The sequence below is a fragment of the Watersipora subatra genome, chromosome 3, assembly GCF_963576615.1.
Source record: "Watersipora subatra chromosome 3, tzWatSuba1.1, whole genome shotgun sequence".
Lineage (NCBI taxonomy): Eukaryota > Metazoa > Bryozoa > Gymnolaemata > Cheilostomatida > Watersiporidae > Watersipora > Watersipora subatra.
The window spans coordinates 50,965,413-50,992,754 of record NC_088710.1 but is presented as its reverse complement, the minus strand read 5'-3'; the positions used below and the strand labels follow the sequence as shown (position 1 = coordinate 50,992,754).

Below are 27,342 nucleotides of genomic sequence, written 5' to 3'. Positions count from 1 at the left end.
AATCAGGTTAAGGCAGGTGCAATCTATACTTATTCTTATATTTCTTGTCCCATTCTACCTCAGAAACCGTCCAAATAACTTACCAATGCAAAGGATGCCTAAAGTCTGAATGGCTGTAAGTAGAACTTTTTCTGATGACTTTGTAGATTTGATGAGGCGAACTAAAGGCTCTATGCCTCCCTCTTCGCACATCCTATTCTGACACTCAACATTCTCCCGACAGAGGGCCATCATCGCCATGCAACCTTTCAGTATACAAACATATTATTAACAGATCCTCAGCGATACAACGATGCCATAAGTGTCATAGACATTGAGCCAAACTTACCGACATATTGTAGTTGCTCTGATTTGAGTAACAGCATGTCTATGATTTGTGTAACGCCTATTTTCTCGGCTATATCTCTCTGTTGAGGTTTTGTGCTGCCTGCAATCGCCCACAGTGCACAAGCTCCTTGTTCCTTCACCGTGGTTGACCAAATCTAAACACAGTAAATGTAAAAATGTAAATGCAAAAGAGAGTATTCCTCACGCAACAAAACATTTTAAAGAGTATTCGTTGAGCGTCCAGCCCATATCCTGCCAATATTTAATAAAATAAATATGTCAGGTAAAACTAGAAATTCATCGCATCACTTATGAAGATTGAGTCAAGACTGTAACTGACAGACATGCAGTTACCTTGAGCAATCGAATAAGATATCTAGGGGCCTCGAGCTCTAAAAACTCCTTCTGGTTTGTGGGATTGTCAGTGCAAAGTGCTTCAATCGCGCTTGAAGCCTTCATCTGTACAGTCATGTTCCTGGCCTCTATTAGCTGCACGAGTGGCCTAAAAAATCAATACATTAGACTAAAGTAATGTAATAAAGCGATACATTAGACTAAAGTAATGTGATAAAGTGATACATTAGACTAAAGTAATGTAGAAAGGTGATACATTAGACTAATGTGGTAAAATAGACTAAGGTAATGTGGTAAAGTGATGCCATATACTAAAATAAAACATTACAGTAGAGTAAATCAAAACAGTAGGAACATACTTGACAGCATCAGCTTCACGCACTTTATCCTGATTTTCTCTATGGTTAGTGCAAATGGCAGCAATTGCGGCAGCAGAAGTAGCTTGTAATATATCTGTATAAAGAATTCAAACATATGATAACTACAGTATAATAATAATGTATTTATATTCAAACCCTGGCACCAGCAAATATCCAACAACCAAAACTAAAGGAGACAGTTCAGTCAGAATATTTTGTTGCAGCTTCTTCTCTGTTATTGTAGGAGCTATCAGCTGAATAGAGTGCTACCTTAAAAAACATATCTTCATAATAGAATTGGGAATAAGAGTTATTATGACAGTATAGAAAAGTGAATGCTATGGCCAAGTAGGATTGTGCCTGAAAATATCTTCTATTTTTGGGTTAAACCTGGATAAATTCTCACGTATCATCTATGAAAGCATTTTATGCAACAGACAAAGCTAAACTGTCTACAGCGCAGCATATAATGACAGTTATCTGTGGGACCTGATCTAAAAACTACAAAATTTCAACAAAGGTCGAAAAACCTATAATTGTTTTCACAAATTAGGTGTACTTGGTTGCTGTCCCACTTTTAACATATGACCTTTATAGGTGAGCGAAGCACATTCAATAAACATAGCAAAACACTTGAAGAATCAACAAATTTCATTTTGTATAACATTAAAATGCTTTTAGCACTGTTTGAGACAAGAATAGCTTGCCTCAAGTTAGAAGTAATTTTTTGTATAATTGATGGCGGTATATCGACAATATTACGAGATTGTTATTTCTATAGCGTCTACACAGTTTAATCTAAAGCACACACTCTCTAGAATTTATTTCAAAAACAGATAATTTACTCCAAAAATAGAGGGACTTGATTAATTCATGTTATTCACATGTTTTCAATGTATTTAAGATTAAAGAAAACTTTCACATACGTCAAAAAGAACACAACGTTACAGTCTTACAAGATTTGATTTATTAGTGCTACTTTTACATCTATGGTAACTTATTTCCTTTTACAACATTGACTCTCCATTATAGCAAAATAAGGTACACATATGACACCTTATAAAATAAGGTACACATATGACACCTTAGACACCTTATAAAATAAAAACATAAAACAATGTGTCTAAATAGTAAACGGGTTCACAGCAGGTTGCTGGCCCATTAGCATATGCGTACCTGAGTCAGTAGCGGAGAGGAACTCAACGAGGGGCAATATGGCGCCCTGCTCAGCAACCTCTGTCTGATTATCCTTGTTGCCTGCACTCAGAACCCTCAGAGCATTCACCACGTCGACTAACACAACCTCTAATTGTGAGTCCAACAGCTGAACCTGTTGATAATTGTGTAGTTGAACAGGCTAAGATGATGATGACATCACTTCCAATGATGAATAGAAGCCAATGGTACCCACGGAAATGTTTATTACAAGCTAGGTTTGAAATAGTACATAGCTAAGCATAAATAAATATCAATCCGTAAGTGATTTCAAAGGTGTTTGAGAAGTACTGAAGTTCTATGCAGCCATCCCTACAGTGAGTAACCACTACAATGAGTCATCACTACAATGAGTCATCACTATGGTGAGTCATCACTATGGTGAGTCATCACTACGGTGAGTCATCACTACAGTGAGTCATCACTACAGTGAGTCATTACTACAGTGAGTCATCAATACAGTAAGCCATGCCACTTACTGATGATGTACAATCAAACCAAATGTTAGCAACAATTTTGTTTTTGTTTACAAGACTGTGATGGTTTGACAAATGTTGGATATCATCGTTGATAGGTTAGAAATTACGTCATATCGCAAGTATTTGCTGAAATTCTATGTTTTATGTAAAAAAGTTTATATACAAAGGTGATCATAAGTCAAGGTTTGACTGTACAAGTAGTTCAATATAGCTACTGTAGCATAGCACAGTCGCGATAAAGGTCAAGGTGAGCAGTATTATGTATTCAGTAAGATTTATAGACTGGCGATGTTTTGTATGATAACACAATACAGAGTGGTTGTTATGCTATTACAATGTATAGGCTACTTGTATAAAATAGGAAGTATATAATGGCAATACTGCCACAATAGTATATAAATATATATTTACATTTTTATTGAAGTTTTCATTCAAATGTATAAAAAAGTCTCCATAACATTTAGACATAAACACATCCAAAGTAAATATTAGTCTATTAAAGTGGTAAGCAGCCAACTAAAAGATTTCTAATTACACATTTATCAAATCGTTATTGATATTTCAGTTTTATAATCTTTTTGTCTGAACCCAAAACATCTGTTATGTTGTTTGAGAGATTTAAATATTTTATTAGCTCGTGTGAAGCATTTGAGTCTAAAACAGGAAACTGGTGAAGCCCAGAAAAGATCTGTGACGCAGTGCAACCAGGGTAGATTAATACCGATCATTTTCGTGTGGAGTCAAAGCACAACACTGCTATAATTTCTCAGCAAACCAGAGCAATTTAGCTATGGTGACATTAACTTTTCCAGAGAGCATATGTTGATATGATACTGCATTTTCGAGCATATGTCATTGTATGGAATATGAATGTGGTATTGATGGTAAATACACCGTAAAAACTGTTTTATGGCATCTGAGAGTGTATTTTAAAAGGGCCAGTAGCACAACTCTAAAAAAAACGTGAACATGCGCAAAAGGAAAACCAAAAGCTTACGAGTGGTGGTATGGCACCTAGCCGAGCCATTTCAGTCTGATTATTAGCCACACAAGCTATATCTGACATGATGATAGCGGCTCTTGATTGGATTGCGTCTTGTGGAGAATCAAGTAGCTTTATAAGAATGGGAGAGGCTCCACATGAGGCTAGAGAGTGTCTAATGTCATCTGCAATGAAGAAGTACAGACAATTAAGAAACAACCATTCTGTCCGATCGGACAACAAGCCCTGAAAATCTCCATAAAACTTGAGCAACTCTGAGGTTTACAACCTTAATCTATACTGTAACAAGAGCATCGTCGTCCGTCTGTTAATCCATCTGTCCAAAACTACGCTAAAAGCGTTAGGAAAAAACTGTCTTGCATGGAGATTGAACTCGCATACTCCGATTTACAGACAGGCGCACTAACTACTACACCACTGGGTCACCATGCTACTCGACTAATTAATTATACACATACTGATTACTCATTATGATCTCTCACGGTGCCAAATGTACTAGTAATATTTAAAGCATTGAACATTCAGGGTGGACCGTCTTACCTTCCTCAGAAATATTGCAGAGAACTGAGGCAGCGACAGACTGGATGTCTGATCTCTCCGATTGTAACAGTTTTACCAGAGCAGGAATGCCCTCTGTAATAGATTAATTTCTCTTACTGGTAGCATATAAAACTCTTACTCTATTATATGCACAACACAGCACCTGCAGTACACATAGATAAAACTCTCACTTCCCTATTATATGCGTAACACACCAATAGCATGACACAATCTCTAGTTTGTACATCTATAGTGTGATTCAAAATGATATCATTACTCACTGTAATCTCTAATGGCCTTCCAGTAATCTTTATTGCCAAGGGAGAGATTCTCCATGCAGCGCACCGACGAGTCTTGCATGGTTGAGTCTTTATCCTCCAGCATCGCTACAAGTGTTCAGTCATGTAGTCTGCTCAAGCAAATTTTTCACTTTACTCATCATATTGAAATAATTAAATAAAAATTTTTGAAATAATAAAATTTATTTAAATAACAATGGGTGTGCTGGCAGCGGGCCAACTAGTCCAACATAAAAGAAACCTTGTACTTCTCCATAGAACTTTAGATAACTGTTTGACTTGAAAAAGAATTTTAATTACTCATTCTAAAGTCCCTTCAAGGTATAGACAAGTAGAGTGCAACTATGCATTACGATGTCCCTGTTTTACAGTTTTTTCGCCTTACGACGTGGAACACGGAATTTTTCTCGCCTTATGACATCAACGAAAAATTCTCTCGCAATTCAAATTTGGAGGTTGGTGTGCTGAATACGTTGGAATAACGACGATGCCGATATGCTATTCACCGAGATCCCTCTCACAATGCCTGAAAGAGATGCTTGCTCTCTCTCAGTTCATCATGCTTCGTGCTTCGTAAATGCTTGATATTGCAAGAGTGAAACGAAAATTAGTGAAAAGTAAGTGAAAGTGAAAATTTATAACTTTAATTCGTTAGCCATGGGTCCTAAGATTGATAACTATGCTAAAGGAAGAAGAATCATAACCATAATCATAAGCAGATCATCACCACTAAGTACACTAAAGTTATTGTGGGTAGCTATAGTTACTAAAGTTAATATACTACTTTGTTAATTTTTAATATGTACACAAATGTTGACGTTTTCTCTGCCAGGGGACATTTGCATTAAATAATTACTATGAGTTTCTATACCCCTCTGTACGATATTTTCGTTTTACGATGCCAACACTAGAACGAATTAATGTTGTATGGCAAGGGTCCACTGTATACAAAATGAAAAACTCCTTAAAAAGGTTGTCACATTATAATAGTAAAACCAAAACATAACAACAGTAAGAGACAGCTTGACATTCAACAGCATTAGACAACTCTGCAGTATACAAACATTCAACAGTGCAAAACAACTCTGAACTGTACAAGAACTTAACAGTGGAAGACAACTCCAGATTACAAAATTAGGAAATGTAAGACAACTCTGAAGTGATAAATGATGCAACTTTGTGCTTACCAACAAGAACAGCCCAAACAGATACTCCAGGATGCTCATGCTTTATGAAGTACTCAAGGATGTTCGTGTGGAATCGGAGAGCTGCCAGATGAATGAGATTATGATTTTTATCATTTGTCCTGAGAATATCTGCACCGAGTTTGATGAGGCAGCAGACAGATTCAAGAGCTCCTGAGCTAGCAGCGAGTAACATCGGAGTATTTTGGGCACTACAAGGTACATCAGTTCTATAGAATTGGTGTGAAATGAAATGAAACAAAATGAAATTTGCAGTGAAATTCAGAACACTTACAACGATTTTTTCTAGCCAAGCCATGAATGTTGGTTGACTAAAATGATATGAATGATATTGAAAATCTAAATTTTGTTTTTGTTGAAGCATGGCCCAAACTGATTATTGTAGATTAGCAGTATTACTCAATGTAAAAGGCATACAATGCAAACAAACTCATCAAACCTTACTACCTTGATTGACCAAAATCGAAGTATGATGATGTGAGACACCATTTTTTGTAAGTGAAATTACATTGTATTTACTATCTTGAAATAAATGCTATGCATCTCAAACATTTAAAAAAAACAACTTATAAATGGTTATCGATATTTCAACAATTTGATTTTTCATATTTTTTATAGTCAACAGACACTCAACCTATTATGTAAACAGTTCAAAGTTAGACTATCAGTAAAGGAGTAGATATGATAAATTAATATTCATGCAGATGACAGAAATATACATGAAGTTTTTGTACTGCGAAGTCTAATAGCTGACTACATTGAGTAGTACTGTTTAGACAGCTGCTTGTTTTAATTTAAAGACTACACCACCTACTACCACCGATTACCACCAACTATGATCGACTACCACCAACTACCATCGACTATCGCCAACTACGACCGATTACCACCGACTATGACCGATTACCACCGACTATGACCGACCATGACCGACTACGACTAACTACAACCGACTACCATCAACTACTTTTGACTACCACAAACTATGCAATACAAACGTAAGTTCTGGCTGTGTACAACAGTTAGTAATTCAGACATATCCGGTAAGTATAATGACCTTCACCTACAACTGTTGTTATCGATGAAGTCTAGATTAGCTGTAAGACTAGTCGAATGAAAGCAACTCAGTAAACGCATATATATGCGAACATAACTCCTAAAGGCATAAACAACACGTAATTTGTGTGGGATTAGAGCGGTTTCCAATACGAACAGGCTTAATGCATCAGATATATAAAGAGACAACTTCTCAAAGGTTTATCTTAATAATACTATGAGATGTAAACACCATACAAGCCTGTTGTGTCACATGTGATGGTTACATGTATCCAGCACACATGTAAATGAAATAGGCTCATATGCTGTGGCATGTCAACATGTAAATATGCTATGAAATGTCAACACAACACATATAAAGACAACGCATTGACATGTGTATACAATGTGAATTATTCACATACATCCATATGTAAGCAGAGACATGTCAACTCTACAGGCATATGCTGTCCACAAATCACGAGGGATATTTGTACATGTAACAAATAACATGTTAACATGACATGTGTATTAGCTGGACATGTTAACATGGTACATGTGCTAGCTGTGACATGTTAACATGGTACATGCACATGCTGTGACATGTTAAGCTGATGCATGCGTTAGCTTTGACACATCAATGCAACATATCACAGCACATACTGAGGATACGATACCGTGACTAAAAGAAGAAAACTCACTCATTCTGAGTGACAAGCTCAAGCATACTGTCATTCTTGCGCACGAGCATTTTTATGACAGATACATGATTGTAGTAGGAGGCCTGGTGGATGGGTGCCCAGCCGTTGTGGTCGATCACATGAATGTTGGCATAGTTGGCGCAAAGGCATGCGACAGCATCGAGAGCTCCACATCTGGCAGCAAGGTGAAGAGCTGTTGGCCCTGAAGTTTACCGACAGCAAAAGAACAGTTAATATGTATGCATATGATGATATTGATACCAGGATAACTAAATGCGAGTAAAATGGGTATTTACAGATAATAAAATAAGGTGACACCAAAAATACCAAAGTGAGTACATTTAGAAATAGAACAAGTAGTGAGATAGAAATAAATGGCTGCTGTGAGTACGACACACTGTGTACACTGTGTGCATTGTGTATACTGTGCATACTGTATATACTGTGCATACTGCGTATACTGTATTATGTTTGTGTACATGTGTGAAGAAAATAAAATTAAGGCAAATGATGAAATTATAAACGTATAGAAGTGGTTCCAGTGTGAGACGTCCGCCTGTTACCTCTGTTACACTGAACTAGTTGAGCAAGCTCAGAATCGAGGTCGCTCTCCCCATCCAGGGGAGCTCCTATTGGCTCATCAAACTCATCAGTCAGGTGATCAGCTAGGATTTGTCAAATCATATTTTACGACATGACTATCATCAGCAGAAAACTAGCGTTACATCAGTATCTAAAGTATATGTATCTAAACTATAGGTATCTAAATTATAGATATCTAAACTATAGATATCTAAACTATAGATATCTAAACTATAGATATCTAAACTATAGGTATCTAAACTATAGATATCTAAACTATAGATATCTAAACTAAAGATATCTAAAATATAGGTATATAAACTATAGATATCTAAACTATAGGTACCTAAACTATAGATATCTAAACTATAGCTATCTAAACTATAGCTATATAAACTATAGGTATCTAAACTATAGATATCTAAACTCTAAATATCTAAACTATAGATATCTAAACTATAATTATCTAAACTATAGGTATCTAAACTATAGATAACTACACTATAGTTATCTAAATTATAGGTATTTCTTCAAAACGAGCAAAGCATGTTACAACAACAAGATTGAAAGTCGTAACAACATCTACAGCATGAAGAACAATCCTAACATAGTTCTCAAGGGGAACCGACAGTTATAGAATTTTTAAAATATTTTAAAAAACATAATGCAAATAACTATGCAAATAACAAACTAAGTTAGCATGCAATTATTCACTGTCAAAATGATAAAATTTCACATTTTACGCCTAAAACCTTTTTCAAACTCGCTATATTTTGTTCTTGTCAAGTTTTTCCATCTGACAAACCTTTAAGCAATAGCAACCAAAACAACAAGCATAAAAATGTGTTAACAAATCCACAAAAACGCCAAATGATTGCATGAGTCACAGACTCAAAAAGGCCTGTTTGCTTCCGCAAGCATCACTCAGCAGGTTGCATCAGCGCTAAAACCAATCACATGCAAACCAAAAAGAGTGCACGACTAGCTGAATGAGCCCGTCCCAGCAAAGTAGAGATAGTGCAGAAAGAGTCGAGAGCAAACCTGAGAGCTGTGCTAAAGACAACCCATACACAAAATACCACCAAACCAACCAGTAATCAGTAGTTAAAAAGCTCTACATTTGTTACTGAAGCAGACACGTCTTAATATGATATGCCAATACAGTAAATTTAGTAGCCCAAGCATCTTCAATCTCAACACTTACGGGTGGATCCTTCATCCCCGTCAAGAAGATAGTTACGGCTCCCTAGTCATGGTTTAAACACACATGATGTTACTTAGAAGGTGGTTACATTGACTGCACAGATAATAAATACACTATGAGTCATGCAAGATAAATAGTTATACGTGCATATGTGTCACAGATAGCTAGCAATGCCTCCATATAATGACTGACAGAAACTAGCAGGTAGTGTATGAACAATAGCAAATGACTCGCAGGCAATTTCTGACAGGTAAAAACTAATGATGGAACGTGATAGAAAAATGAATGATGATGAATGCTGACTGACATATGGCAAGAGCCAGTGGTGTCTAGCAGATAAATAATAAATGCATTCTGATAATTTGCGATTGGGGGATGACAACTCCAAGTTTGTTCACAGTAGCTGTTAAGTAATGAGTGGTTGATGACAATGTGTAGTGACTGCAGATGGCAACTAATAAATAGCAACTAGCGAATGGTGTAGAGAAGTGCCTAATAAAGAGCCATTGAGGGTGAGAGCCTGTCAGATAACTAACATGATAGGTCAGACAGACTGACAATACTGGCAGTGGTAGACTACTACCAGTTGCTGGACAGTGAGTGCAAGGGGAAGATGTCTACATACCTATCGAGAGTACACTCTGATTTCTCCTTGCATTCACATCCGTTGATTGTAAAATTAGCTTTGCAATTATCTGAAAGGTCAATAACATCGTTGAACATAAAGTACATTAACATTCAAAACTATATAAAAATTAAACAACAAGGATTGTGCACTCTAAACAGATAAGAAATGCTATTATATACAGACTAAAAATCTATTATATGTAAACTCCTATCTACTACTGTCTCTATGTACATTGTTAGAATTAGTTTTTTATTATGATATATTTAGAAGATGAAAAACCTTTTCTTCTTATTTTTACTTTACCATTCTGCTAGATCACAGGCTATCATAAATCAAATGCGTTTATTTTAGTATTTATAGTTAGTTGTCAACCACTGAATTTAACTGATACACACAAACCAACTTGACCTGTTGACCAAATAAAACAAATGCATGTTGACTCTTATTTTTAATTCTGTAGAAACAAAGTTACTAAATATTCCAGAAAATAATATGATAGCATAAAGAGCACCATATAATGTAATAGAAAGTTCCCAATGATCGCCATGTTTGCAGTTAGTAACTAATCCACGATGAACTAAATAGTCTTTAGAATAATGGTTTGGCAGCAAAAAATATGTATAACAGACAGAACAACTGGAAGTCCAATAAGGCATGGTGAGAGGCTGTTGGTAGTCACCACTATCATTTGTTGGATAAAATAAAGATGATGCTGGTCAGTAGAAATCAATAGTAATGTCATGATTACGAAAGAAAACCAAGTTTGCTGAAAAGAGGGAAGCTATACTTTAGAAGCACAGGCTAGAGAATTGATGATTAAGACTGTACCTGTGGTCTATTATTCATAGCGGCGTGGTGGATAAGACTCAGACCAGCCTCATCTTGTTTCGTAAGTTGAGACATCTGAGACTTCCTCGCAAGCTCAGCAAAGATAGACATGAGACCTCTTTGAGCAGCAATCCTGAGTCCTGCTGGCAGGTTCTGTACAGTGATAGATATATATATCAGCGATGTGTTGGAGAGCATTTGACGAATAATGCGACAGTTATAGGTTACTGATTGGATTATAATGTTAGATGCGACAAAACAAATTATTAAAAATAATATGAGCCAAAAGAATACATGAAAATAATACAAGACAAAATAGTATAATAAATACAATGTGGAAGTTATATAATTCATATTATAATATAATATTATATATTTATGTAATATTATTATAATATTATAAAAATATATAATATTATATATTTATAATATTATATATATTATTATATACTATAGCATTATATAAATATATAATATTATAATTATATATAATAATATTATAGAATATTATAAAAAATAGATATGCATAAATATATAATATTATATATATAATATATATATTATTATATATTATAGTATTATATATTTATATAATATTATTATAATATTATATAAATATATAATATCATATATTTATATAATATTATTATAATGTTATATAAATATATAATATTATATATTTATAAAATATTATTATATTATATAAATAGATAATATTATAATAGCATTAAAATTTTTAAAAAACTGAATAGAAGCGATCTCAAAAAGAACTTGTTAAAGACATACACACTTTGCAATTATTTCGTCTCCTGTACTCTACTTTATCAAAAACGCACAACAGGAATGAGAGAACACTTTCAAATGCTTTGATTGCTAAACGATCAGATGACAGCTATTATTACCAGCCAATCATACAGCCACTTACAAACAGACAGCAAGAGATACTCATGCCACACTGCATTTGCTCATGCTAACTCAAAATTTGGTGTAATATAAAAAAATAGATAAGTGCGAAAAGAGCGTGTCAATCGCGCCACCTACCATCTCCTTAGACATGCTCTGTTCCTTCTACAAATTATGGTTCATCAGACGCATCATGACCACAAATAAATCTCTACGTGGACACAACACAAGTAGACACACTAACGTATATGAATTAGCAGCATATGCACAAGCAAAACAACTCGCTAGTAATAGTTAGCAGTCGAGAAACAACTCTTTACAATCTGGTGAACACCTGCAGAAGGCTTGACCAGAGTTCAAGGTCACCCTACCTTGTCACGTCCGGCCTGGTAAAAAAATAGCATCAACTCTCAAATATATCACAAACAATCAAAGCTTGTACAACAACTAGGCGCTTCGCTTTTATTATTTATCCGAAAACATGACCAAACTGTAGACTGATAACAAGACTAGGTAAATATCAACAAATATATTTAATTTTAAAATAAACTCCTCAAAAACTTTACAACCCAATTTAGCTTAAGTTACCATTTAAATCAATTTTGAAATATGAAAATTTATCCTTACTTTATATTTCAATGCGCGTCGAAATCCAAATATCTTCTTGTAGACGTCCATCATCTGGGGCTCCTGAATAGGCAGCTTCTTGGGCTTAAGCGCTGTTATCTTATCATTGAGCGCTTGCAGCCACTTTGGCTTCCTCGGGGTTTGTGGGTAATACGTGTCAAAGTCTATCTTCAGCATGTAGTACCTGAACAGAAGCACATGGTGATTCAGCAGCTGCCAGAGGCAAAAGCGCAGGTATTGGCTGCCGCATTCAACCAATGGTTGAGCATACTAAACCAGTCAGCTAAAACGTATCTGCAATATTTTAGGGCTTTTAGATAGCTACTCTCTAATCAGACAACAAATAAAATGTCTCGATTGGAAAAAACGAGATTTCAAAAACAGGCTACCATGCGAAGCAGCAGCTCCAGATAAATTGTAGTAACTAAGCAAGTATAATCTTTACTATAATAAGAGCCGTGCCTGTCTGAAGCCCTGCTAAGACCGTTAGGAAAAAAGATTACCTTGCATGGGAACTAAACTCCAACATTCCATTTTGCAGCCAAACACCCTACCGACTCGACTACCTCTACACATCTACGAATAATTGTGCCCATGGTTATTACAGATGACGATCTCCCATGGCGCATGGGACTGCCAGGGTGCTAGTCTATATAAAGGCCGAAATGCCAAAGAGTGGTATTGGTATCACATAAACCTGATAACATCTGTGCACCAGGCTATAACTAAAGCAAGAGTAGGAATACTGGCGCGGCACAACCAATGGCTGTAATAAAAATCCTCAAAACATGTCACATCTTGTCACATCTTAACTACTCTGCTATTCAAGCAGACTAGTTAAGATGTTAAACGAGCCCCAGCTTACAATTTTCTACTGAACACCATGGTAAATGCAATAGCCTAGCCAGCTTATCGCAATGCACTAAGGCGCGGTAAACAATTAGATAGATACTTCAAAACAAATGAAATATTCTGTATTACAACTAATAAAGTAGTTGTTGAGTCAAGCATACCGAGTTGTGCGCTCTTACAATTACAATCTTGTTAGATCTCAAGTGTCCTCAACTTAAAGCAAGCAGAAGTTGTGTGCCATTCATAGAGTGACATCATAGAGTGAGCACCTATAGAGATACTCGTTGTTGTACATTAGACTGCATCAAGGAGTTCGCTCAGTTTATCGTGTCTTTTTAAAACAAACTGCTTTGAATTTATTTTAGAAACTAAGACAATATTTATATTATTTTATTTATATTAATATTACCTCTCTATCTTGTCACAAACTTGCTGATTAATAAAAGCAAAATTGACCAATAAAAACAAATTGGTAAAACAACAATCAGTCAAAAGAGGTTTTTGTTGTGACTTCACCTTAAAGACATCTGAACAGAAGATTGGCTCAGCAATAGAGAGTGCTGAAAAAACTTAAAAAACTTGCTATGCCTTTTTATATAGCAATATGAGTAAGTTTACTACAAAAACACAATTATATGTAAAAACTAAATTAATAAAGTGATAACTGACCAGTTTTTATTGCTGATTCACCACATGTGAATGGATGTGCAGGCTCAGCAATGCTGAGAGTTGGTCGTCAAGTGAGTGATAGAAACATGTGGTGTAACGTACTATAACTTACATTAAATATAATTTATAATAACTTTATACGTCTACGTTCTCGTATTTCTCATGCTTTAGTTTTAATTTTTCTACCAGCTTTTTACTTTTACTTACAAAACTAATGCTTCAAGAATTTCTAGACGCCACTTTTTAGATGTGACTTACTGTGTCAAGACAAATATTAGCTCAAATTTCACACCGTCTGTCAAACGATTTGCATGTAAAAGTTGTTATTAGTTGATGTTTGAGTGTGAATGGCTCATCACAATATTTTATTTGTAACTAATTACCGTACTTTTCGGACTATAAACTGCACCCCTATATAAGCTGTATCTGCTTAATTTTCCAAAAGACGATAATAAAAACAATACATAGGCCGCACCTTTGTATTGGCTATAGAACTCAGGATGGTGCTTTTTAACGCGGCAGCAACTTAACTGTTTAAAACGGAACAGTGTTTAACGGCACTGTTTCATATTAACCAATATTAACCACTTTTAACCTAGTGTCTAACGGAATAGTATCGTTAGGCATTGTTTCGTATTTTTTTCACCGCTAGAGGCGTACTAACCGGAGATTCTGGTTAATGCGCTCTAGCGGTCAAAGAAAAAGCCACGGAATAGCCGCACCCTTATATAAGCCGCATGGCTCAAATCATCAGAAAAAAGTAGCGGCTGATAGTCCGACAAGTCAGGTAATCTCTTGTCTCAAAGTATTAGAGTGCTTATATCATACAATGCATACCTTTTACCATTGACTTCTGCAAGACCAGTGCTGCCCAACCTTTTCCGAACATGGGCCGAATTTAAAAAAAAATGACGCCAGTGGGCCGGACTCACATTTCTAGTCTTACATTCTTTAATAGAACTATTTGAAATGGTTTGGAAAAGTATTCAGAACTGTAAATATTGATTGTATTTTTTATTTATAGAAATTACCCTTTATACAATTATAATTCATAACTCAATTTAAACATAGGGGGTCCTACATATGATACTACATGTATTTCTATTACTTTTATTGCTATCAAAAGATTATAGTCTCCAGATATTACATGAATACGAAATGATCATTAGAAATTTTGATTTAGTGCCTTAAATTCTATAAAATAAATTCAACAATTTATCAAGATTAAAAAAAACATTGTTCAAATGGCTTTGTATTTCAATAATAAAACAATTTCATTTTAGATGTAAACCGGTAATGAACGAAAATATCAGTGAGAAACTTGAAATTGTTTCGAGTCATCAAGAAGCTTTTCGATGTCTGCCGGAATATTTGTTAAGGCCAGTCGGAGTTCATCTTCGAGGTGAGCGTCACTCAAAGAATTTCTTTTGTTCGATTTTATTAATTGCATGCGACTGAAGAGATATTCACACATCCATGTCGAACCGAACAAAACGAGAAAGCGTTTTGCGTAGCATGTAAGATTTGGAAATTGAGTGTGAGGCAGACCGTATTTGTAGAAGTCCATCAGATTCCTATTTAAAAATTGACTCTTGACATCAAAATCACTTTGTAATTCATTCAATTCCATTTGAAGCTCAACGGGGGCATCAGCAGGATCCACGTCAAAAGGCATTGAAAAAAATTTCAGCTGGTCTTCACAAGCACGGAAATCCTTAAATCTCCTGGCAAATTCTTCCTGCATCCGTTTTAACTCACTCACAAAGAATTCCCGGTTCATGGTTGAAATGTGCGACTGTTTCTGAAGGCAAGGAAAGTGGGCATAATTGCTGTCAGCAATTTGAGCAATCCACAAATCCAGTTTCTTTTGGAAAGCTGTCACCTCCCCAAACAAATTATGGATGAGTTTTTCTTTTCCTTGTAACCGCACATTCAACTCATTCAGTTTGTCTGTAATGTCCACCAGAAAAGAAAAATCATTCATCCATTTGTCGTCATCAAAATTGATGCATAAATTTCCTTTTGCTTCAAGAAATGCTGCCACATGTTCTCGAATATCGTAAAAGCGTTTCAAAGTACGTCCACGGCTGAGCCACCTGATCTCGGTAAAGTAAGGAATGCCAGAAAATTCGGCGTTTATCTCATCGAGAAAATTTCGAAACTGTCGATGATTCAATGCACGACTCCTAATGAAGTTGACAGCTTTCACGACATTATCCATGACGTGATCAAACTTAAAGATTTTGGAGCAAAGTGATTCCTGATGTATAATGCAATGGTACCACAATATTTGGTCTTTACTCACATTCAGGGATTCCAGTTTTCTTTGGATGAAACCACGCAAGCCTTGCTCCTTGCCGATCATGGCCGGTGCACCATCGGTAGCAATTCCCACCAGACGATCATAAGTCAGTCCCGCCTTTTCGAGTGCAGTGTCGATTTCTTTGAAAACAGCAGCACCCGTGCAATTTCCTTTCATGGGGCATAGAGCAAGTAATTCTTCAGTGATATTAAAAGTTGAATCAACACCTCTCACGAAAATCGCCAGTTGTGGTGTATCAGTAATGTCAGTAGATTCGTCGATGGCAATGCTGTAAGTTTCGAAGTTTTTACAAAGTTCGTTCAACTGCATTTTCGTATTTTTGGCCAGTTCTTCAATCCTTCGGGTTATTGTATTACGCGACAAGCTAACACATTTTATAGCTTTCTCTTTCTCTGGGCACAGAATTTCAATCGCCGAGGTGATACATTCTTTGACAAAATCTCCTTCCGAAAAAGGTTTCATGTTGCGTGCAATCTTTTCAGCAATGACGAAACTCACTTTGGCGTACTTTTTCGATTCATCATCTACTTTCCGAAAAATGTTCTGTTGTGAGACTAAATTCTTTTGAAGTAAAAGTGCTTTCTCCTTGCGTTGATCTCCTTCATAACGATTATGGGTCGAAGCGTGCTTTAATGTGTAATGCCGTTTCACATTTTCAGCTTTTAGAACTGCGACTGTTTCACCACAGATCAGACAAAGACATTTTGCATTTGATTCCACAAAGAAATACAAATTTGTCCATGCTTCGTTAAACCTGCGATTCTCCTTGTCTACTTTTCTGATTTTTCTAGCCGACGCCATGGATGAACAAAATTTGAAATTTATTGTGAAAAAGAAACTACTGTAATTTGCTCATCGGTATAAGAAGGCTTCCTTATCAAAGGTTGTGCTGGAGTATATTTGAAATTGAATCACCTCAAAAGCCAGTTTTATTGATGCGGAAAGTCAATAAGGCGTGCGCGCCTCGGTGGAAAATACCATAGATATTTCAATAAGCGGTAAAAAGTTCAGCGTTTTCTATTGAAATATCTATGGTAATTTCCCAGCAGTCCTTCTTCAACCAGCTGAGGTGAGCGCCCTGAGGCTTTTGATTCGACGATCGAATCAATCAATCGTACACGCTGTGATACTTCACTTTTTATCAATTTTTCAATGTCAGCAAAGACACTAATTTTTGACCTAACGCTACTGAATTCTTCAAACTGAAAACTATTGATTAGTAGCCAATCATCTTCGAAGAAAAATAACAGTTGTAAGCTTCTGCGTTAATAACAGGAATAAGTTAAAGACTGACGCACGGGCCGGATTCTAAGGCTTCATGGGCCGGATCCGGCCCGCGGGCCGGACGTTGGGCAGCACTGTGCAAGACAATGCATACCTTTTACCATTGACCTCTACAAGAGGCATCTCATAAGTCTCCTGATGAGGCGCAGCAGGATTCAGTACTTTATCATTCTTTGCTTTCACCGCTTCAATTAAATCATCATACTGACTAGATAGCTCATGCTCCATGGCTGTTGGGTCGGGGGTCTCCAAGTCTATCAGAATGCCTATAGCACGAGAAACATCCCGTCAAAAACTTTCAGACTGTTTATCTCACCGAGTAACAATTAATAGTACTAGTATGCTGGCAACCCGGTGGCGGGTAGAGATGTCACATGTAGTAGCTATGTGCACAATCATTCTTAGAAGTGTAAACGTGGTTGAGTGGCATAATTGGTAATGTACTTGGCTGGGAACTGAATATCCGGATTTGATTCCCGTATGGTACAATTTGTTTTACTAACAGTCTTGTGTGGCTTTTACTATCATAAATATTACAACCAACACTAATACAGCTTGGACAGACCTACAGACTAAAGGAGAGATTTTAATGATATCGCTTGTCAATTGACATAGCAAATAGTACGGTGTTGACATTATCATAATGACCTACGATTGCCACTGGCCTTCTATTGTAGTTAGCATTGATTCTACTTTGCTTATCATTTAGAACTAAACAATCGAAATGTTTGGAACAGTTTGGCTGATGAAAAGACAGGCCAGACTGACTTGCTATACACCCAGAGCAGCAGCAAATAAACGTAAAACTTATAGCAGCTTCATGTGGCTATCTCACCTCCATGAAGTGAGAAAATTTCGTTCTTGTACTCAAAGTTTTTGCAAGCGTAGTCATCTCCAGTCATAAGAGGAGGCAACTCTCGCTCTGTCTTCACATTTTCACCTACAATGCCGTGTCAAAAATAGAAATCGACACCCAAACGCCACTCGAAATTAAGATATGCATTAAGCAAATACAACAAAACTATAAACGATCAGTTACTCTATTGTTGTCAACTGATTACGTCAATGAACAAAGACAGAAAGTGCGGCAATTCTTATCAACCAGCAGACTCAACATGACCAGCCATTGTCCGAGTAAAACATATCAACACAAGCTATCAATGCTCATTGAGATAGGCCATGACAAAGTGGCTAATGACCCCCAAGGCACTGGTAACTACTACTATACAGATTCTAGGCAAGTCCGGCATGAACAAGTTGTTTGTAGTATTTCTTTAGCTCACCTTCCTTCCTCGGATTACACGACATTAAGCAAACACGCATATTTACCCTAGTGAGTATTGTAACATACAATAAAGCCCTATTGGTTTGTTATAAACTTCCTAAAGTAATATGAAGACGAAACGCAGCCAACGCCATATTCTCCCCACGCTCTAAGCTTTAAGGCTTCACATGATTACTAATTACACTTCGATTCTTCTCACACAGCTGATAACTTGGTAACTGTTGAAACATAACACAGAAACTTTTTTAAAGATGAAATAAATGGAGCTAGATGAATGGTGTGTGGCCTACCATAAAAACACTGCTACATGCTATCTTTGATGGTGCATGCTACCTCGAATAGCACACGCTGCCACTAATGGCCCATGCCACCTCTGATGGCACATGCCACCTCTAATGACACATGCCACCTTTGATGGCACATGCCACCTCTGATGGCATATGCCACCTCTGATGACACGCACCACCTTTGATGGCACATGCCACCTCTGATGGCACATGCCACCTCTGGTAGCACATGACACCTTTGATGGCACATGCCACCTTTGATGGCACTTGCCATCTCTTACGGTACATGCAGCCTCATGATATACATGTATACTGTCTAAGATGATATCTGCTATGTGCAATGATAAACACGCACTATGATGGCACAAGCTGTTTTTGATGGCGAATGCTTTTATTAAAGACATGGCTAAATCATAAAACGCACCGAGAAGAGGTGGAAGGAGTTTAGAGATATCTGGTATCTTCATCTTTCTCCTCATCGCGCAGAGGAAGGGTACAAGAAATGAAACCAGCTTTATTAAGCTGAGCTGATATCTGATGTCGTCTCTGTTGGTCAGATGTTCTTTGATCACATCCTAGAAACAAACATAAAAAACTTCAAACTCTTTCAACCCTACTATAAACCACAGCAATTGCTATAGACTTCTCTATATTTTATGTATACATCAAAAATACAGTGTACGCACTGATGAATCACAGGCTGCAAATAGCCTGTGCTTCATCAGGCCTACAAATAGCTTGTGCTAACCTCCTACATCTATCTCATGCAACACACCAACAATATCTAGGCCTTAGCCTTCGAGTAACAGCAGGCTAGAATCTGAAGCTAAGCAGCTAGCTGTCAGGGATGCCACTCGTCAAATATTTAAAGGCTTTTTAATGGCATACTGCCATATCCATGTCAATTTCGTAGTACACTGTGAGTACCACAAATTACATGATGCTGACTTTCTCTCTTATCAACTTGTTAGGCAGCAGTCAGATGCTCAGAGACACCCTGAATGGTGGCTCAATTTTAGTAGGTTGTTGTTGTTGTGTAGTTAAATATACGACTAGCCAATTACGTCAACATTGTATGAATAATAAATACAAACACTGTAATTAGTACTAGCCAGAGCAGGACTCGGTACACAGAAAAGAAGATGCTAATAGTATCTACTGACTCTCTTAGCGACTAAACATACCTTCTGTAGCCGTAGTCTAGATTGTAGCCTTTCATAACTGACATTGTCGATTTTATCGTCAGTAAGTTTAACGACAGATGAGACGTCCCAGTCACCATCTACGAGGAACATATTTCCATGTTGTTCAACTGACTTCATGAACACATTCATTCTCAGAGACAGGTCTTCCGCATGAGCCATGAAAAACCTAAAAATATATGTAAAATTCTAAGCAATGCTATAACTATAAGATTCCTGACTGTTGGTCTCATCCTTCAGGTTCAAGATGTAACTTGAGTCCAATGCTTTTAAACTTGTTCTTAAATTCTACATAGATTATTTACGACAATGTATGTCTTCCATAACAAAATAATTCTATACATAGAGCTACTCATTCATAGAAACAACATTATATTAAAAGCTTGTATTGGTTATCGATTCTTACATGTTGAAGCTTAGACTATAGTAAATGTACTAAGGTGAAGGACAAGCTGGAGGACAAGGGTAGAGCAAAATATTGTAGTAAATCAAATACTGGCAGGGTCAGTTTTCCAAACGGAGTTGAGGTGACACATTTTTGTTTGTCAAAAGATAAAAGGTGAACCTTTCATGAATTATTTCCCAAGGCAATTATACTTACCTACTCACATCCCTGTTACCTACCTACCTCTGTAGAAAGAATCAAGTTATATTAAAAAAAATTTCATTGTAGTATATCACAACTAGCTACATTCCTAATTCCTAACGATAACCTGATTCACAATACCCATGTTTCAGATAGAGCATATTATAACTAATATATTATGTTAACAAAAATTTATTGCCAAGTTGCACACTACTTCAAAAGCTTCTATTTTTGTTGATATAACTCGAAAAATGTGGGCTGAAAGGTTTTCTACTGGCCTCATTCAAAAACATCCCATTTCCTTCCTTCCTTTTGTTCCTACAACACTGCAACCCTTTGGTGATGACCTGGGCTGGTCAAAGCTTGACAATTGATATATATCGTCAGACTAGCTAAGTGCTTTGTAAAAACAATAGCTAGATTTCAATGCCTACAGCAGGACTAGATGAGTATTAGAATTTACATTGCATGTAAAGATTTCAGTAAAAAGACAATAAATGGTAAAACATGTGGGTCTAGAACAGGCTACTGTTCCGCTAGATCACAGGCTATCATAAATTAAATGCAGCCATTCTACTGTTTATAGTTAGTTGTTAATCACTGAATGTGACAAATAATACACCATGTAGGTAATCGAAAGTTTTCAGAGATACACATGTTAGCAGTCGGTAAGCAGTTCATGATGGATTGAATAGACTTTTAGAATGATGGTTTGGCAGCAAGAGATTATGAACAACAGAAAGAACAACTGAAGGTCCAAGAATACATGAGGAGATGTTGTTAGTAGTCATCACTATCATTTGTTGGATAATCTAAAGATGACGCAGTTCAGGAGTGAATGAATACAATAGAAATCAATAGTAATTAATTTGAGGATCGCAGTCTAGAAAGATGATAATTAATACGAGACCTTTTACCCTCCATCATCTCAGCATCTTCTGGGCTCTCGACCGGCATGGAGGCATATGAATCTTGGTACTCCTTGATTTTAGTAACGTCTATCATGCCTGTAAAGAGATGATGGCGGAAGCATTGTTAAAACTGGTCAATGACTTTCTGGCTCAGAATTTTTGGCGCCAGACTTTTTAGCAGTGCTATTTTTATACCAAAGAAATTATTTATGCTTATATACAGTAAATAAATAACACAATGATAATAACAAGGAAATGCAAAAAAATTATTTTCCTCATGAAACTTCACACATAATACCTTTTTCTTTGACTTATAACAAGTTAGTCATGCAGTGTTTCCCTTAACAGGAAATAAGTTCATTAAAAGTTGCTGTCAAAAGAAAAAATACAAACAGTGATGGTGGTAAATTATAGCCACGCTGATGCTATTTTGAGCAAAATTCAATTTGCTGTTGTAATTGAAACGAACAATAAACACTCCAGAGAGAAATCAATGGTCAAAATGTAATGAATCATTGAAACAAAACAGAACTAACTTTACCATCAACAGCAGAGACAGGTCAGCGCTCCTGAACACACTTGAAACAATCAATATCACTATTCATAGTTGAGAGCGATTAAAATCTCTGCTATGTACATTCGCGTGAGAGAAAAATAGATGAGAAGAGAAGGCAGTCGATGCATGCTAAGTGAGTGGGCAACTGACCTGCTCCATGGAAATCCATGAGATGTGGTGATTTTGACTCTGCCTCTCCTGTATCCATGTTCACATCCAGTTTCTTCCTCCACCGATCGGTGAACTTCTGTCGCTTCTCTCGAGGAATAAATGAGCCGTGCCATAAGGATTTCATCATATAATCAACGTTAGTTAGCAATTGTCCGACCTGTACAAATTATGTTGGCACTTCAAAGATGCTGAAGATTAGTCCAAAGTTGAATGCTTAGAAAGGCTTAGCTGGCTTAATATTAACAAGTATTTATTTGTCTGCATATATATGACATGCCACCTAGCCTAAATCTACAAAGAAGCAAACATGACAGAAGTTATAGTTGCGCGCGACAGCCTGAGCCCCAACAAAAATTGATTCAAACGATATCCAGGGCCAGAAGGTTGGTAGTGACTCGCTTATCAGTTTTATGATTGCATGGTCAAGTATTGAAAGCAGTCACAGTTGTAGGCAACAATGTTAGTATAACGCAGCTTGTTGTTTCATTGAGGGCTAGTAAAAAATTTAACAAAGACAATTTAAAAAATGCAAATGGTAAAAGAATTAAAATAAATCTCAAAGCTAAGATTTGTTGAAAGCGTAAAAGAAAACCATATGCAGCTAGTTTTTGTTAAGGAAAACACTTTAAATTCTTCCACACGGCATTGGACAGTAAAATAAAGTTGAGATAAAAACAATTCTTGAGTTTTTGAAAAGTAAAAAAAACTACTGAGCTTGAAGAATGATCAAATGAAAAAAACTGGTGTGATATAAAAAAGTATGTTACCCTTGAAGATTTGTTATTATATAACAAGGGCAGGAAAGGCAGTAACTCACTTTAGTGTCGATATATGCAGGAGGCAGTTGAACTGCTGTACTGCAATCAAAGTTGGCTTCCAGGGATAAACTTGGCACTTGGTTGAGAATATATATTCCAATAGTAAGCTCTCGAATAATTTGGTGGACAACCTTGAAATCATAACGCTCGCATTGCTCTTCCTCAGGAATCTAACGTAGACAACAGACTATTAACAATCTTTTGAAATACATACGCGGTCACAGCGGAGTATGACCCAGAAACCTGCAAAACAAGTGTGATACGGTAAAGATTGGAAGAAGCTTCAGACTAGTCTAACCATGAGAACTTTGCAGTGATTTCATTCACGAGATAAAAGAAGTATTGGCACCTTTTTATTTGATGTTTTAACATGAAAATGTAAGCACGAACAAAACAAATTTTATTTTATTAAAAACTGGCGATATTAGATCTTCTAAATAATTAATGCTCTACACAAAGATAAAAGCTTCATCATTGTAGAATAATATACTTCTTTGTCTTACTAAATTTTTTGCATAGCAATTTTGACCTTCTTTATCAGACTTAAATTAGAATAAAAACTAACCAGCAGCCAGGCGCTGTCACTTTTGAGAGGAGTGAGCTGATTGATGAGGCCGCTAGGAGGCTCAGTAGGAATTTTAAAATCGTCTATGCTTAACATCCAATGATTCTGCATAAATGAGAGACACTCCTGAGTCTCATAGCGATCAAGGCTGTCAAACAGTGTTGAAGTTGTCAACCGTAGCCTCGCTTCTGCAGCAGCTGTAATTCAGAAGTCGGAGCAGGCCGGTTTTTAAAGTAATACCTTGTTAAAAGTAACTATCATACAAATAAAAATACTTTATGGGTACCCACGAGAGAGCGCTTCGTCATTGGCAGACGTCTCTCCACGATCCATTCCTGCTCGATGGAGCTCTATGAGAGTTGAAGCATGAGTGCGACAAACAGTACTTGTTTAAAGCATGGTTAGGCATTGAGATGTGGCTCATCCATTTTCATCGATTACTCAATATAAACGGTATTCCTAAAGGCAGATCAAAGTACCATAATTACGAATAAAATAAATTATAGCTGAAAGATTTTTTTTTGAGGTAGAGGTTTAATGGAAATGTTCAAAACTGATTCGAATATTCTACCATCAAAGTACTAAAAGTGTTTTATTGACAAAACTAGGCATTTTAATGACCATAAAAATACCTCACTCAGAATAACTCATCTCATGCCTAATACAGCATGTTGTTCTTTTTATAAATGTTACAAGAAATTGAATAATTTAACTTAGCAATAATTGCTACAGCCAAAAAGTTTAATATAAAAAAATTAATACATATAAATATGTATCAAGCCAAACTAAAATATTGTAATTAAAATGTTTTTGCAAATATAATGATGTATGTAACATCATAAATGTTTGCCCTTTGAATGTTACAACCTATGCATAAAAACATGCATAAATCTCTTTAACAAAGCTATTAAAGATTTATCAAAAAATAAACATTCCAATATAAAAAACAACGATTTTCAAAACTAGAATAAGCAAATGTTCAAACCAGATAGTTTACATATAAGATTCTAAATTGCTATAAGTCTATACATGTATAAACTTTATACAAATATGTGGCCGAGTAACCTATCATCAATTAATATAGGCTCGCAAGTGTTTTAAATACCGAACTTTATATCTACTCACAGTAATCAATAAACAAAATTACAGGAGCAACTACACCAAGTCATTGCAATCAGCCACCAAAGTACTTACCCTATTACCAAGGCGTAACTAGTTACCTTTGCCAGTTTAAACCGTAGGTGCACCCAGTGTATTTTTATAAACAACCTATGTTTGATAAAAGTAAAATATGAAGCGTGGCACTGCAAAGTTTTCGAGCACGCCTTCTATTCACACCTACATATGCTACGGATGGTTGCCATAACGCTTGTCGTTTTATTTTACCCACTGCTCAGGAGATTGTCAGCGCAACGATGTTCGATAGGAATGGTTTGTATGCTAATTGATGTATCTCAGGCTATACAACTTTGTTCAAATATCGCGAATATGAATAATTGGATGCGATCAAACAATCAAGCTAAGCAGACAACTCCCTAACAAAGCAGATGGCACAAGAGATTGACTCCGATGCAAATGCGCCGTTTCTGAGGAAATTAATCGTAAGTAAGATTTACACGTATAATACCTCCATAATACTATACGATCTAGACACAAATATTGTGTTAGCTGCAATCACACTTTACATAAGGGGGTGTGCAAAAAAACTAGACCTCTTTGTTGAAAAACTAAAATTCTCATTTACAGCGTGGTTACTCATTGTGAATTTAATCAATGATATAAACCCCCACAGCTGAGGTGGAGGTTTTATATCATTGATTTAATCAATAACCATAAATTTGTATATTAGATAATCTTCATTTTGTTCATAGCTGGTACAGGGTTACAATATGCTGATGATTGCGCTGTTCTCATGATTGCACTGTCCTGATGACTGGAAAAGACTCGACAGAACTTCAGACGAAAATTGAGAACTGTCAACAGATACAAACCTGGATGGATTGTTGGAACCTACTCATCAACTACCAGCAAACGGAGATTGTGGTATTCAAAGGAGATATCACATTCCCAATTATAAATACTAACACCATAAAAATTTCTAACCCCTTTAAGGTACTTGGTATAACCATAGATGAAAGCCTGACCTTTGAAAAACAATACAGCATGAGTACCAAATGTCTCACTCAACGTATGGATATGCTGAAATCCTTCATCTACGCTAGGTTTAACCCAGAAACCTCAAAAAGAATTCTCGCACAATTTATCATGCCAAAAGCACTCTATGGTGCCTCTCTATGGGATCACAAGACTAAGATCTTTTTGCATGGTCCTATTAAACTGCTCCTCAGAACTCACTACAACCCTTCCAGTGAATCACTACATTTACTGGCAAACATTCCACCTATGGTATAAGCCTTCTATACACCAAAGAGCGATTACAACTTGCCAGAAGATTGGTAAAAACTAATAACCTATCCATGCTCTCTGACACACCTTGTAGCACACTCACCCTTAAACCTATGTCCGATTATAAGGAAACTGGTACATCAGACAACTAAACTTGCAGAGTTGAAACCACAAGATCTTTCAAGAAGCAAGATCATCGACTGCATTCACAATGAATGAATATGGCAATGGAATGCACAGCTCACGAATGGTGTGTGCCCATATGGCCTACTCCCTACTCTGACTCCGCAACATTTGTTCCACCACCCACTGCCATTGAATGGATGTTGGATCACTGTGTGACCTACTAACTGGTCATAGCAGACTCCTTTCCTTCCAATACAGGTTAAATCTAACATACATTCCAATATGCATCTGTTTGATAAAAAAAAACAGCGAATCACTACATGAACCTCTGTGCAGACTATGATGTCGCCAGAGCCCATACCAACCCCTCGACAGAAAACTGGAGATCAGTCATCGCGTTCCTTAATCTCACGAGAAGACTGGTGTTCTAACAATACTCAATAGCAGAATATAAACCTCCGAAATTGCCAATCTAATAGGCCTACTCATACAATCTTTATTTTAAAGTATCATTCTGTATATATTATTATATTATCGTTACAATATTATATCATTATAACACTGTAAAAATCCACACAGGAACAATTACACTATAGAGTGTATTTATACATTCTTAAATATTAACCTTTCATCTTGGCCCGCAAAAAAGAGCATTTTTCTGTTTTGTATGATTTTCAATCAATAGAGCTCATCATCATCATTTTGTTCAGATTTTAAATATGTAAACCAAACAGCTACAAAATTACATTTTTGAATGGTTGTGCTCGCTTAATTCTGACTGTTTTGTCATTTTAGTGATTAAAGATACATCAGATCTGTACAGATCTGATCACATCACATCTGTACAGATCTGATCACATCACATCTGTACAGATCTGATCACATCACATACATTTCATTTGCTTATTTCAAATCATGTACATATATATATATATACTGTATATATGACATATAGGAATGTTTTTTAGTCTTCATTAACTTCAGAATGGTATATTTCTAGCCTAAAATTTGT

The 27,342-nt window shown here is 36.3% G+C and overlaps 1 protein-coding gene and 1 pseudogene across 1 annotated transcript in view; one reads left to right on the top strand and one right to left on the bottom strand.

Annotated features, from left to right (window-relative positions):
• The window catches only part of LOC137390702 (ankyrin and armadillo repeat-containing protein-like), a 42,116-nt gene extending 17,921 nt beyond the window's left edge, over positions 1-24,195 (bottom strand). Inside the window, exons 1-22 of the mRNA XM_068077025.1 lie at positions 24,089-24,195; positions 23,799-23,995; positions 23,233-23,403; positions 22,395-22,572; positions 21,688-21,784; positions 20,174-20,360; positions 19,414-19,564; positions 18,253-18,357; positions 17,512-17,683; positions 12,290-12,473; positions 10,760-10,912; positions 9,929-9,998; positions 7,518-7,719; positions 5,764-5,972; positions 4,559-4,663; positions 4,278-4,370; positions 3,732-3,901; positions 2,217-2,370; positions 1,041-1,134; positions 682-829; positions 329-482; positions 84-245 (exon numbers count right to left, since the gene is read on the bottom strand). Coding sequence (XP_067933126.1) covers positions 84-245; positions 329-482; positions 682-829; positions 1,041-1,134; positions 2,217-2,370; positions 3,732-3,901; positions 4,278-4,370; positions 4,559-4,663; positions 5,764-5,972; positions 7,518-7,719; positions 9,929-9,998; positions 10,760-10,912; positions 12,290-12,473; positions 17,512-17,683; positions 18,253-18,357; positions 19,414-19,564; positions 20,174-20,360; positions 21,688-21,784; positions 22,395-22,572; positions 23,233-23,403; positions 23,799-23,995; positions 24,089-24,131 — 3,199 coding nt within the window. The 5' untranslated portion in view covers positions 24,132-24,195. The remainder of the gene's footprint in view (positions 1-83; positions 246-328; positions 483-681; positions 830-1,040; positions 1,135-2,216; positions 2,371-3,731; positions 3,902-4,277; positions 4,371-4,558; positions 4,664-5,763; positions 5,973-7,517; positions 7,720-9,928; positions 9,999-10,759; positions 10,913-12,289; positions 12,474-17,511; positions 17,684-18,252; positions 18,358-19,413; positions 19,565-20,173; positions 20,361-21,687; positions 21,785-22,394; positions 22,573-23,232; positions 23,404-23,798; positions 23,996-24,088) is intronic.
• Positions 24,196-25,988: 1,793 nt separating this feature from the next.
• On the top strand, positions 25,989-26,761 carry LOC137391913 (uncharacterized; annotated as a pseudogene).
• Positions 26,762-27,342: the final 581 nt, after the last annotated feature.